Source organism: Bos javanicus, chromosome 4 (genome assembly GCF_032452875.1).
Source record: "Bos javanicus breed banteng chromosome 4, ARS-OSU_banteng_1.0, whole genome shotgun sequence".
NCBI lineage: Eukaryota > Metazoa > Chordata > Mammalia > Artiodactyla > Bovidae > Bos > Bos javanicus.
The window spans coordinates 29,948,587-29,962,536 of record NC_083871.1 but is presented as its reverse complement, the minus strand read 5'-3'; the positions used below and the strand labels follow the sequence as shown (position 1 = coordinate 29,962,536).

At 37.1% G+C, this 13,950-nt stretch overlaps 1 protein-coding gene across 1 annotated transcript in view; it reads right to left on the bottom strand.

The window, feature by feature from the left end:
* The window catches only part of ABCB5 (ATP binding cassette subfamily B member 5), a 119,423-nt gene extending 106,940 nt beyond the window's left edge, over nucleotides 1–12,483 (bottom strand). The window contains exons 1-5 of the mRNA XM_061413675.1: nucleotides 12,306–12,483; nucleotides 10,417–10,490; nucleotides 8,273–8,327; nucleotides 7,554–7,704; nucleotides 4,511–4,565 (exon numbers count right to left, since the gene is read on the bottom strand). Coding sequence (XP_061269659.1) covers nucleotides 4,511–4,565; nucleotides 7,554–7,704; nucleotides 8,273–8,327; nucleotides 10,417–10,469 — 314 coding nt within the window. The 5' untranslated portion in view covers nucleotides 10,470–10,490; nucleotides 12,306–12,483. The remainder of the gene's footprint in view (nucleotides 1–4,510; nucleotides 4,566–7,553; nucleotides 7,705–8,272; nucleotides 8,328–10,416; nucleotides 10,491–12,305) is intronic.
* Nucleotides 12,484–13,950: the final 1,467 nt, after the last annotated feature.

The following is a 13,950-nucleotide window of genomic DNA, read 5'->3' as shown; positions in this document are numbered from 1 at the left end:
TACTGGAGAAGGAAATGGCAACCCACTCTAGTGTTCTTGCCTGGAGAATCCCAGGGACGGGGGAGCCTGGTGGGCTGCCGTCTATGGGATCGCACAGAGTCGGACACGACTGAAGCGACTTAGCAGCAGCAGCAGCAGCAGGGGTGGAAATGGGAACTGATTACAAAGGAGGAATCTTATTTTCAGAACAATTGTCTAATTAGTAAGACAAAGGCACAGACAACATTAAAACATTAAAATTACATAAAGCTATGAGTGATTGTCTTTGTAAAATGACTCAGGTAAAATAAAAGTCTTCAGTTCCTGATTATTACAGAGGTAAGAGGCACAACTTTATCCCTACCAAGAGTTCTATAAAAAACTGTTTCCCAGAGAGCTGTTCATCAAAACATTAGCTCAGCAGGATGTTTAGTTTCCATAGTTAAAGAGGTTTGGAAAACTTGGGTTAAACTGAGCCATAACTATGCTTATCTGTCCAAAGTGTCCAACAAGGGTGTCATATACAGTGTTTTCTAATTATATATCTCAAATATTTCCAAACTGATAACACTAGTTTGAGAAACAATATCATAACAAATAGTACATTATAAATGTTAGGAATATTTCCTCATAAATTTTATAATCGCTTAATAACTGTGCATAGACTACATAGACATATCTTACTCTAGCCCTTTTATTATCTGTTTTTTATATAGATGTCCCTAATTTTAAAGGTTCCAAACTTTTTTTGTAAGAAACTCATACTTCATGATTGTAACATCAGAGCCCTGTTCTAATACTGTTCAGTTCAGTTCAGTTCAGTCGCTCAGTCGTGTCCGACACTTTGCGATCCCATGAATCGCAGCACGCCAGGCCTCCCTGTCCATCACAAACTCCCGGATTTCACTCAGACTCAAGTCCATCGAGTCAGTGATGCCATCCAGCCATCTCATCCTCTGGCCTTCAGTCCTCCCGCCTTCAATCCCTCCCAGCATCAGAGTCTTTTCCAATGAGTCAGCTCTTCGCATGAGGTGGCCAAAGTACTGGAGTTTCAGCTTCAGCATCATTCCCTCCAAAGAAATCCCAGGGCTGATCTCCTTCAGAATGGACTGGTTGGATCTCTGTGCAGTCCAAGGGACTCTCAAGAGTTTTCTCCAACACCACAGTTCAAAAGCATCAATTCTTTGGCACTCAGCCTTCTTCACAGTCCAACTCTCACATCCATACGTGACCACTGGAAAAACCATAGCCTTGACTAGACGGACCTTTGTTGGCAAAGTCATGTCTCTACTTTTGAATATGCTGTCTAGGTTGGTCATAACTTTCCTTCCAAGGAGTAAGCATCTTTTAATTTCATGGCTGCAGTCACCATCTGCAGTGATTTTAGAGCCCCCCAAAATAAAGTCTGACACTGTTTCCACTGTTTCCCCATCTATTTCCCATGAAGTGAGTAGAAGGAAGTTCCTGGATCCTAATTAGGAATTTTCAAAAGATCCAATACCAATAAATTTTATGAAAAAATTGCTAAAAAAATTGGAAATGTTCCCTCTAAGAAAGCTGAGACTGCAGCAAAGCAAAACTTGAGGCAGTAGTATTCACATTTAGTTGCAGAACAGAACAGCCCAAATGAATGTTCTGTGATGAAGAAAATGTTCCATATTGATGCTGTACAATATGGCAGCCAGCCTTATATAACTTGTGAGCACTTGGCATGTGACTGAGGATGAGGAACTGATTTTTAAATTTTATTTAATTTAAATTAATTGAAGATTATGAAGCCACAGTCACATGAGGTTGTGGCTAACAGTGGGGAAGATCAAGAATTATGGCCTAGAGAGTACCATTGCAATGTCCTTAGGGTTGTGTAACATGGAGGCTTCACTTCCGGGGGAAAAGAATAAGAGATCCCCTAGGTCTGATAAGGGCTTCCCTGGTAGCTCAGATGGTAAAGAATCTGCCTGCAATGTAGGAGACCCAGGCTCGATCTCTGGGTCAGGAAGATCCCTTGGAGAAGGGAATGGCAACGCACTCCAGTATTCTTGTGTGGAGAATCCTGTGGACAGAGGAGCCTGGTAAGCTACAGTCACGCAAAGAGTCCAACACGACTGTGCAATTAACACTTTTACTTTCACTTTAGGTCTGATAAGACAGATAGCTTTAGTGAGACACTACTGAAATCCAGTGAATATACCCAGTAAGTTTGCATTTCTCTAACAAACTCAACACATGCAACAGAGGAAAGCATATTGCTTAAGACACAAGCCTACAAAAACAAAATGTCCTTATAAATTATCTATTTCAGAATTTACAATTTTTAATCTGAATACAATTTTATTATAAATAGTCTGAGACTAGAGATCTCTTCAAGAAAATTAGAGATACCAAGGGAATAGTTCATGCAAAGATGGGCTCAATAAAGGACAGAAATGGTATGGACCTAACAGAAGCAGAAGATATTAAGAAGAGGTGGCAAGAATACACAGAAGAACTGTATAAAAAAGATCTTCATGACCCAGATAATCACGAAGGTGTGATCACTCACCTAGAGCCAGACATCCTGGAATGTGAAGTCAAGTGGGCCTTAGGAAGCATCACTACAAACAAAGCTAATGGAGATGATGGAATTCCAGTTGAGCCATTTCAAATCCTAAAAGATGATGCTGTGAAAGTGCTGCACTAAGTATGCCAGCAAATTTGGAAAACTCAGCAGTGGCCACAGGACAGGAAAAGGTCAGTTTTCATTCCAATCCCAAAGAAAGGCAATTCTAAAGAAAGCTCAAACTACCACACAATTGCACTCATCTCACATGCTAGTAAAGTAATGCTCAAAATTCTCCAAGTCAGGCTTCAGCAATACGTGAACAATGAACTCCCAGATGTTCTAGCTGGTTTTAGAAAAGGCAGAGGAACCAGAGATCAAATTACCAACATCCGCTGAATCATAGAAAAAGCAAGAGAGTTCCATAAAAACATCTATTTCTGCTTTATTGACTATGCCAAAGCCTTTGACTATGTGGATCAAAATAAACTGGAAAATTCTTAAAGAGATGGGAATACCAGATCACCTAACCTGCCTCCTGAGAAATCTACATTCAGGTCAGGAAGCAACAGTTAGAACTGGACATGGAACAACAGACTGGTTCCAAATTAAGAAAGGAGTATGTCAAGGCTGTATATTCTCACCCTGCTTATTTAATTTATATGCAGAGTACATCATGAGAAATGCTGGACTGGATGAAGCACAAGCTGGAATCAAGATTGCTGGAAGAAATATCAATAACCTCAGATATGCAAATAACACCACCCTTATGGCAGAAAGTGAAGAAGAACTAAAGAGCCTCTTGATGAACGTGAAAGAGGAGAGTGAAAAAGTTGGCTTAAAGCTCAACGTTCAGAAAACTAAGATCATGGCATCCGGTCTCATCACTTCATGGCAAATAGATGGGGAAACATTGGCTGACTTTATTTTTTTGGTCTCCAAAATCACTGTAGATGATGACTGCAGCCATGAAATTAAAAGACGCTTACTCCTTGGAAGGAAAGTTATGACCAACCTAGATAGCATATTCAAAAGCAGGGACATTATTTGCCAACAAAGGTCCATCTAGTCAAGACTATGGTTTTCCAGCAGTCATGTATGGATGTAAGAGTTGGGCTATAAAGAAAGCTGAGCATCAAAGAATTGATGCTTTTGAACTGTGGTGTTGGAGAAGACTCTTGAGAGTCCCTTGGACTGCAAGGAGATCCAACCAGTCCATTCTGAAGGAGATCAGTCCTGAGTGTTCATTGGAAGGACTGATGCTGAAGCTGAAACTCCAATCCTTTGGCCACCTCATGCGAAGGACTGACTTATTTGAAAAGACCCTGATCCTGGAAAATTTGAGGGCAGGAGTAGAAGGGGACGACAGAGGATGAGATGGCTGGATGGCAATACCGACTCAATGAACATGAGTTTGAGTAAACTCCAGGAGTGGTGATGGACAGGGAGGCCTAGCATGCTGTGGTTCATGGGGTTGCAAAGAGTTAGACATGACTGAGCGACAGAACTGAACTAAACTGATAATAGTCTGCATAGTTCGTTTCCAAAATTCATCTGAATAAAACTTTACTATTCTTTATTTTTTTTATTTAACTGTTTGTTGCACACATATTTTTGGCTTTTAAAGTTTACTGAGGTGGCACTTTTTCTGTAAGTTTTGTAAGAAAAACAACTTGAAGAAAAGGAAAAATTAGTCATTTAATATCTAGGATATGTACCTTCAGTTCCAGGAAACAAAGCTGATATAAAAATGCAAATTCCAATACATTTCTATTATGACAATTTTGTCAAAACTGAAAGCATATGAAGCTATACACCTTTCAAGTAGGAGAAAAAATAATATGTAATTATGTTTTATATATCTAATTAAAGAAGAGGACATGTTTACTTTACTTATTTATATGTAATATTAATAATCAGATAGACATTTCAGTTTTTTCCATACAAAGCAGCATGCAATGAATATAATATTAACATTTCATTTGTACTCACACAATCATATCTTCATTCACCTTCTCTTGAGACTGAGTACAGTTCCGATAATTTGCTGTAAAAAGGTTTTTAAATTATAAAGGATATTAATCAATTTATAATTGGCCATGATGTGTTTTATATATATATTATATAGTCCTCCAAACAAAACATAATGCCTTCTCAAGAAAATGGGCTTAACATAATGTCTTCTTAAGAAGATGGGCTTAACACGATAGCTAATGATCATCTTTATTTCCTATTCTTCAACCTAAAATTTGAAATTATTATCTCTTGTCACAAGAAGTACACATGCAACATGAAAAATTACGAGGAAATATTAGCCATGTAGCTCATACCTGGAAAGAATTCTTTAGGATATCTCTGATTTCGGCATGTAAGTAATAGTAACAGAATTTCCTTTCCTTTGAGATTATGCATTTAGAATTCAGTTTGAAATACCCCAGGAAACAATTTAGAAAGTCCAGGAAAAGCAACAATACAAATGAAAGTTGTAGTAGTTATGGGAAAAATTTAAAAGAAGCTCATTGAAATTTGTTGGATACAAGAATGGCAACATCATAAAGTAGTATTTAAATAATCTTTGGTTTACCTGTTTCCATGTAAAATTTCTATATATATTCTAAAAAACCTACATCACACGTTAATTGGTATACCAAGGTTGTAATTTCACCAATAGCACAAAACAGAGGTTGATATCAACTATCATAATTTTCTTTCTTAAAGGGCCATAATGTGTGTGTTTGTGTTAGCCGCTCAGTCATATCCGACTCATGGACTGTAGCCCACCAGACTCTGTCCATGGGATTCTCCAGGCAGGAATACTGCAGTGGGTTGTCATTTCCTTCCCTGATCATAATAAACATTTGTAATAAATCAACAGACATCATGCTCTTCATTTCTTACATAAACACAATAACATCCTATATGATGATGTATATGATCTTTATGTGCATTTTTCCTTTATTCCATTTTTGGAACTGATAGGAAACATTTTTTAAGCAGCTTATCACAAATATCAAAGTTGACATAGAAATGTTAAACCTCAGTACAAAGTTTTAAGGAAATTTAACTGAATTAACAAAGAGGTGGGTGGGGGGTTCAGGATGGGGAACACATGTACACCCGTGGTGGATTCATGTTGATGTATGGCAAAACCAATACAATATTGTAAAGTAATTAGCCTCCAATTAAAATAAATTTATATTAAAAAAAAGAGGTCATGGGATGTAAGGAGTTTGTGGAGAAAGGGAACTCTGCATGTGGCAATAATTCACAAGCTCCTCCTCAGAAGCACTTGTTTAGACAGAACAAGGTCTCTTATTGAAGCAGAGAGGAGTCTTGTGAAAAATGGGGCCAATTTCTTAATTTGGTTTTTTGGAGACTTTGTGAAGAAAACTATTTCTGCATTCTGAATGAGAAATGCCTCTGAAGTCAGCTCTCTTCCCACAATATATCTTTTGGAAAAAAAATAGAATATATATTATTTCTAAAAATCATACCTAGAATCATATAAAAATGGTATAATTTCATTTTGGAGACTACATTAATAGAGGTAAAATGTGCAAAAGTTCAGTGCTGGAATAAAAATGGGCCTCTGATCAATGATAGTTATTATTTATATCATTAATTGTAGGAGCAAAAAATCCTCCTCTGTTTTCCTTCAGAAAACCAATGTTAGAAGGCTGAAGATATACTCCTTAATATTTCCACTTCTTTTTAATAATGTGTTATACCAATAATAGGATGTGTGCTTAGTCGCTCAGTCATGTCCAACTCTTTGTGATCCCACGGACTGTAGCCAACAAGGCTCCTCTGTCCATGGGATTTTCCAGGCAAGAATACTGGAGTGGTTGCCATTTCCTCCTCCAGGGGGTCTTTCCGACCCAGAAATCGAAACTGCATCTCCTGTATCTCCTAAATTGGCAGGCAGATTCTTTACTACTGAGCCACCTGGGAATCCCTATAGAAATAAAACCCATTATTTACCTAAATATTTCTCAACCTCTTTGTGTATTCATTACATTTGAAAAAACACACAATGAAAACCTGAATAACACAGCTCAAACAAAAACAAAATTAAAATTCAGCAATATCAGTCAGATACTCATGACTACAGGTTCGATCCCTGAGTTGGGAAGATCCCCTGGAGAAGGGAACGGCTACCCACTCCAGTATTCCGGCCTGGAGAATTCCATGGACTGTATACTCCGTGGGTTCACAAAGAGTCAAACAGGACTGAGTGACTTTCACTTTCATGCATGACTACCCTATCTAAAGTTAACAAAGTAATCATTTACAGAGCAGATCTAAGACTGAAGCAACTTAGCACATATGCATGCAACTGAAGGAGTACTTGCAGAGAGATTGCTTTAAGTTGCTAAGTTTGTCCTTATTCCTTCCCTTTTTCCCCCTCCTTCCTTCCCTTTCTTCACTCACTCATTCAGAGACAGAGACAGATAGACATAACTGGGAATCAACAAACATATATTCAATGAATTGGGAGTTCCATTTGTTTACCAAGTGAAATGACATCTTTAGACTCTATCATTAAAATATCAAAAAAATTAATAACTGTGTAGACAGGATGTCATCACATGGAAGGAAATAGAGTTGGAAACTATGAATTTATTCCACTTGAACAAAACTGGGGCATTTAAAAAATTAAACTTTGGGTGGAAAATAAGATGGTATAAATTAATATTTAAAGTCAAATAGGGAACAGAGGGTCCGCAGTCTGGCAACTTACCTTACAGATTTTGGACTTAGGATTTCCCCTAATCATGTGAGCTATCTTTTTTTTTTTTTTAATAAATGTCTCTCTTTTTCTCTACATAAACACACACACACATACACACATTCTATTGGTTCTGTTTCTTTGAAGAAGGCTGACAAATATGGATTTTGGTTCTTCAGTCCCTGGCAACACAGAAGAATAAATATTACATAGTTTAACAAGAGAATAATCTGTATTATGAGTTTGTCTGCTTTCCTTAATACTTTTGAGTCTGTAGCAACATAGAAAAGTAAATATTGTACTCACTTGTGTTGGTTTTGACTAGACATCCACTTATAAGGTTGTCACTCATTTCTCCTAATATCAGTGACATTACAGGAAGACAGGCCCCATTTACTAGTGATGCTAGTAATCCTAGGATCATGAGTGTGATATCCAGTCCATCAGCAAAGCGAAACTGAGGAAAACATATAAAACATGGTAGCATGATACTATTAAAAAAACAGACACCAAAAACCAACCTTTAGCTTTTGCCATTATTTTGGGCGAAATTGGATATTTGTACAGGTATTGTGTTTTTTTTTTTTAATCTCTTATTACATCATTTATGGGTTGCTGCTGCTGCTAAGTTGCTTCAGTCGTGTCCGACTCTGTGCGACCCCACAGACGGCAGCCCACCGAGCTCCTCCATCCCTGGGATTCTCCAGGCAAGAACACTGGAGTGGGTTGCCATTTCCTTCTCCAGTGCATGAAAGTGAAAAGTGAAAGTGAAGTCACTCAGTCGTGTCCAACTCTTCGCGACCCCGTGGACTGTAGCCTTCCAGGCTCCTCCGTCCATGGGATTTTGTTACTTACATATATTTTTCCTGTTGGAAATAATAGTTTGGTAAATTATTTTCTTAAAATCCCCCAAACACAAAAATAAATTATGTTTGTATGAGACAAACACAATTATTCTATACTCTCCTGACAATTCCCTAAAATTTTCCGATACATCGACACACTTTCTAACTAATTTTACTTACTATTTCAAAAGGTCCAACAACTTGCTTTCTTACTTTAGGCAGTTCTTGCAGTTTTCTGGAAAACAAATGTTTAAAATGGAAAGATTACAATGTGAATATAATTTGTAGAATTTGCTAATTAAAACTGTGTTGAAGTATCAAATTTTATACTTGGTAACAAGTTTATATCAACACTGAGATTTTAAAATCAAATGATGATATACAGTACAAAGGTTTTTAGTATAATCACTGGGAAAGTAATTTATCACTGGCTGTCTCTGCTTTATTAGTTAGGTAACAACTGAAAGACACATATCTGAAGTAGAATTTTTTTTTATAGTGAAAAAATACATATAACATAGGACTTACCATCTCAACTATTTGTAAGAATATAATGGTATTAAGTACAATCATACTGCTGTGCTTCTATCACCATCAACCACTCATAGAACACTCATCTTGGCCAAAAGAAACTCAATCCCCAATAAATAACTCCTCCCCTATAGCCATTGCCAATCACCATTGTACTTTCTTTTTCCAGGAATCTGACTACTTTAATAACTTCATTTTGGTGGAATAATACAGTATTTTATTGTTTTCTGAAGGGTTTATCTCACTTAACAAAATGTCTTCAAGGTTAACCCATGTTGTAGTACTTGTCAGAATTTTTCTCCTTTTTAAGTCTGAATACTGTTCCACTGTGTATTACCTCACATTCTGTTCATCCATTTACCGGCAGTGAACACTTGGGTTGCTTCTACTTTTTGGCTATTGTGAATAATACTGCTATGAATATAGGTGTAAAAATATCTCTCCAAGTCCTTGCTTTCAATTCTTTTGGGTATCCGACCAAGAGTAGAATTTCTAGATCATGTGGTAATTCTTTTAATTTCTTGAGGAATCACCATACTGTTTCCTACATCATTTCATATTCCCATCAACCATGCACAAGTATTCCAATTTCTCTATATCCTCAACAACACTTCTTATTTTCTGCTTTATATTATTATTACTATTTTTAGATAGGAGCCATCCTAATGGGCATGAGATGGTGAATTAGAATTTTTAACCCTTTGTAACAAATTGCTCAAGAGAAACTGTATGCTTTAAATGAAAGAAGTTCTATTAGGTACACATTAAACAAGTGTACTGAGAAATTTGTACCCATTGAAAATTTCATTTCTTAGCTCACTTTCAAGGAGTTTCAGATGAAGAATGTAAGTTTTTGTCCACTGATTTCAGGGAATCTGTAATCTGTCATTAAATACACACACACACACACACACACGACAAGACTCTGAAACATTAAAAGAAGGGCGGCGGGGATCAGATTAAATTTCCTAAAAAAGATTTTACAGAAGGATGAACCCCTGATTCCTTTCTTCAGCTTCATAACATATTGTTCTGGCAGCTTTGATAAATGACAAGTCACTTAATTTTATTCCACCTGAAGTTAATAATTTACTAACATATTGGGCCAGTTTGCACTGAGATAATTCATAGATGACAAAAATTATTGCTTCAAGATGATAAAGCCCTACAACCCCTTCTCCCAGCTCAAATGTGGACTCTTAAAGCTCTAGATCTAGTGAGCCCTATCTTCTTTTGATAAATTTTGTTTCAGGAATATATAACTAGTGACTAAAGCAAGCTTCTACAGTTTTATAGTTTCTACATTGAAATGTAACTCAATTATTATGGTAAAAATAGAAATAAAATATTTAAAATCATTTCCATTTTACATCTCTAAGTTAATGAATTACAGGTGTAGGAAAACTTTATAACACACATACAAATATACATATAGACACTAACTTATTGAAAAAATAATTAGAATCCAATATTTTCTTTTATTAACTGTACCACATTGAATGAAGGATTCACAAAGAATTAAAAATATTTAAGTATTTTCCCTCTACATGTTGGTAAGAGATAAGAAATTTAGAAGAATAAATATCTGAAATAAATACAAAATCAAAGCCTGTAGCAATTACGCTTCCTAAATTTACTATTAATCCAGTTATAACACTATGTTAAAGTCCAGCAAAGTGCAAACAGCACTGTTATTTTTGGAAAATATTATTGACATTTTGCTACAGTTGAGAAAAGGATAAGATATAATTGAAGTTGCAGAACATGTTTTGTAGAATTTAGGCAAAACATACCCATTTCTCTGATAATTTTTTTGCATTTCTTCAGCTTGTTCAGAATTTGCCATCTTATTTACAACTTAATTCTTCTGAAATAAAATATTAACAAGTATATCATGACAATGTGAACTTTTATCATTTAATTGATATGAAGCATTCTTTACATCCCTAAGGGCTTCCGGAAAAGCATGCTTGCTGCTGAGTTTCACCATGTCCCCCCAACCTTGACACATCAAATGAAGTTTCTGTTACCTAGCTCACCTATTCAGAACTTAACATGAATTTATAACTTCTTTGCTTCATTCTGGGCTTAGATTTGGAGCTAATAAAATTCTAGAAATAGAATAAAAAGGAGAAAAGACAGATTTCATGAACAATGCATGTTTTCCCAGGATATTGGATTTTATTCCTCCTCTAACACTGATCTTATTGTTACTGATAAAAACCTTTAAATTATCTAGTGCTTAGTTTTCTCTGTAAAAAAAAAACAAAAAACAAACAATCACAAAACTGATGCAATAGTTTCTGTTAGCCAGTAATTTGAGGGAGCAGAGTTCTCTAGTTTACTAAATATGAGGAAGTTAGAGCTTCTACTATGTATGAATAAATAGCTCTTAAAAATTAGAATATTAAAAAAACCTCATTATATTAAATATAGTGTATTCTTCCTTTAGATGATATTTTAAGGTCTTAGGTGGTCATTTAGTCACTAAGTTGTGTCCAACTCTTGCGACCCCATGGACTGTAGCCCCGCCAGGCTTCTCTGTCCATGGGATTCTCCAGGCAAGAATACTTGAGTGGATCACCATTTCTTCTCCAGGGGATCTTTCCGACACAGGAACTGAACCCTGGTCTCCTGCGTTGCAGGCAGATTCTTTACCATCTGAGCCACCAGTGAAGCCCAGTTAGGATCTTAGCTAGTCTCAGGATTGCAATTATCAACATAAATTATCATTTCTTTGCAAATACACAGATGTTTTTGACTCAATCTGATTTGTTAGGCCATGCAATATCTATGGGCCTGATAGCTCAGTTGGTAAAGAGTCCACCTGCAATGCAGGAGACCCCAGTTCGATTCCTGGGTCGGGAAGATCCGCGGGAGAAGGGATACGCTACCCACTCTAGTATTCTTAGGCTTCCCTTGTGGCTCAGCTGGTAAAGAATCCACATGCAATGCGGGAGACCCGGGTTCTCCCTGGGTGTGATCCCTGGGTCGGGAAGATCCCTTGGAGAAGGGAAAGGCTACCCACTCCAGTATTCTGGCCTGGAAACTTCCATGGACTGTATAGTCCACGGGGTAATATCTATATTGAGATGATTATAACATATATGGACTTAAACTCAAGAGTGGAATTAGTAATCAATTAAACACTACCTGAAAGTGTTAGTGCTCAGTTGTGTCTGACTCTTTGAGACCCATGGACTGTACTACCTAAGCATCTGTAAAAACCTGTAAAATACACTTTCAAATAGTAAGTTTCTCCATGAAGAAATGATTTCAGTGGGTCAGAAATGGGTCTGTCCATGGGGATTCTCCAGGCAAGAATATTGGAGTGGGTTGCCATGCCCTCCTCCAGGGAATCTTTCCAAAAACCCAAGGATAGAACACAAGTCTCCCACATTGTAGGCAGATTCTTTACTATTTGGGCTGCCAGGGGAGACCTTGAGAAGGAAAGCATGATACAAATACACTGGCATATTCTTCCTGTTTTGGAAACCAATGTTCATAACTTCATACAAGAAATCTTCATAATTGCTATACTGATGTTATACCATCTCCAGTTATTTAACATATGTATAAGTAATTAAATAGACTCTATCAAACACTGCATTTCATAGAAATTAGCAATTATATAATAAAACTCATAAATTCATTAAAAGAAATCAAAACAATTTAGGCTCACCTTGGTAAGTGCATGATCTGCTGATTTATACCAAACTCATGGGTTGTTTCTCCTCTTCAACAACAGAAAAAACCAATTGCACTTTCAGAGCTGTGCTTTGCTAAAGCCTGTTTTCTGACCACACCTTAATATCTGATTACAGCAAGGGTGAATTTCCAAGTAAAGCACACTGTGTTCTTGTCATAGTGTACGTAGGAAACAAAGTGAGCAAAGAAAATTCATTGAGCCAAATAAACACTCTTTTTAAAGATGTGTAGTGCCTATAATCCCATGGACGGAGGAGCCTGGTAGGCTGCAGTCGGTGGGGTCACTAAGAGTTGGACACGACTGAGCGACTTCACTTTCACTTTTCACTTTCATGCAGTGGAGAAGGAAACGGCAACCCACTCAAGTGTTCTTGCCTGGAGAATCCCAGGGACGGTGGAGCCTGATGGGCTGCTGTCTATGGGGTCGCACAGAGTCGGACACGACTGAAGCGACTTAGCAGCAGTAGCAGGAGCACCAGTGCCTATATACCCAGTTTTCTATTGTTTCAGTTCAGTTCAGTTCAGTCGCTCAGTCGTGTCCGACTCTTTGCGACCCCATGAATTGCAGCACGCCAGGCCTCCCTGTCCATCACCAACTCCCGGAGTTCACTCAGATTCACGTCCATTGAGTCAGTGATGCCATCCAGCCATCTCATCTTCTATTGTTTAGTCCCATATAATTTTATTAGCTGAATTAGTCATTGTAATAAGTAAAATAAATGTTTTTAATGTCAATGGCACATTTGCACAACAAATTTTTTCATTGACTGATATACATTATATATTTATCTGCTGGTGGCTGAACACTTAAGTTGTTTGCATATCTTGGCTAATGTGAATAGTAAGAAGCAACTGATTTTTGCATGTTGATGAACACATGTATTAGCTATAACAATTTTGTGTGTGTGTAAGTGACAGAGAGAGATATTCAGATTCACTGTATAAAAAAGATCTTGTCTGAGAACAGAGTTCTTTTTCTAATTTTGATGTTTTATGTTTCCTTTATTTGCCCAAGTGTGCTGGCTGGAACTGTGTTGAACAAAAGTGGTGAGAGTAGGCATCCTAGAATTGCTTCTGATCTTAATGGGAAAGTTTTCAGTCTTTTTCCATTGAGTATGATGTTACCTGTAGGTTTTTTTAATAGATGGTCTTTATCATGTTGAAGAAGTTTCCTTTTATTCTTAGTTTGTAGAGTGTTACTATCATTAAATGGTATTGAATTTTTTCATATGTTTTTCCTGTATCAACTGAGATAGACACAAATTTTTCTTCATTCTATTAATGAGGTGTATTAAATTGGCTGGGACTTTCCAAGGGGTGCAAGTGGTAAAGAAACTGCCTTCCAGTGCAGAAGAGACATGAGATGCAGGTTCCATCCCTGGGTTGGGAAGATCCCCTAGAGGATGGCATGGCAACCAACTCCAGTATTCTTGCCTGGAAAAACCATGGACAGAGGAGCCTGGTAGACTACAGTGTATAGGGTGGCAAGGAGTTGGATATAACTGAAGTGACATAGCAAGCACGTACACATTAAATTGATTGCTTTTTGAAAGTTCACATACCCTTGTAATTTGGCAATAAATCTCACTTTTTCAAGATGTAAAATCACTTTAATAAGC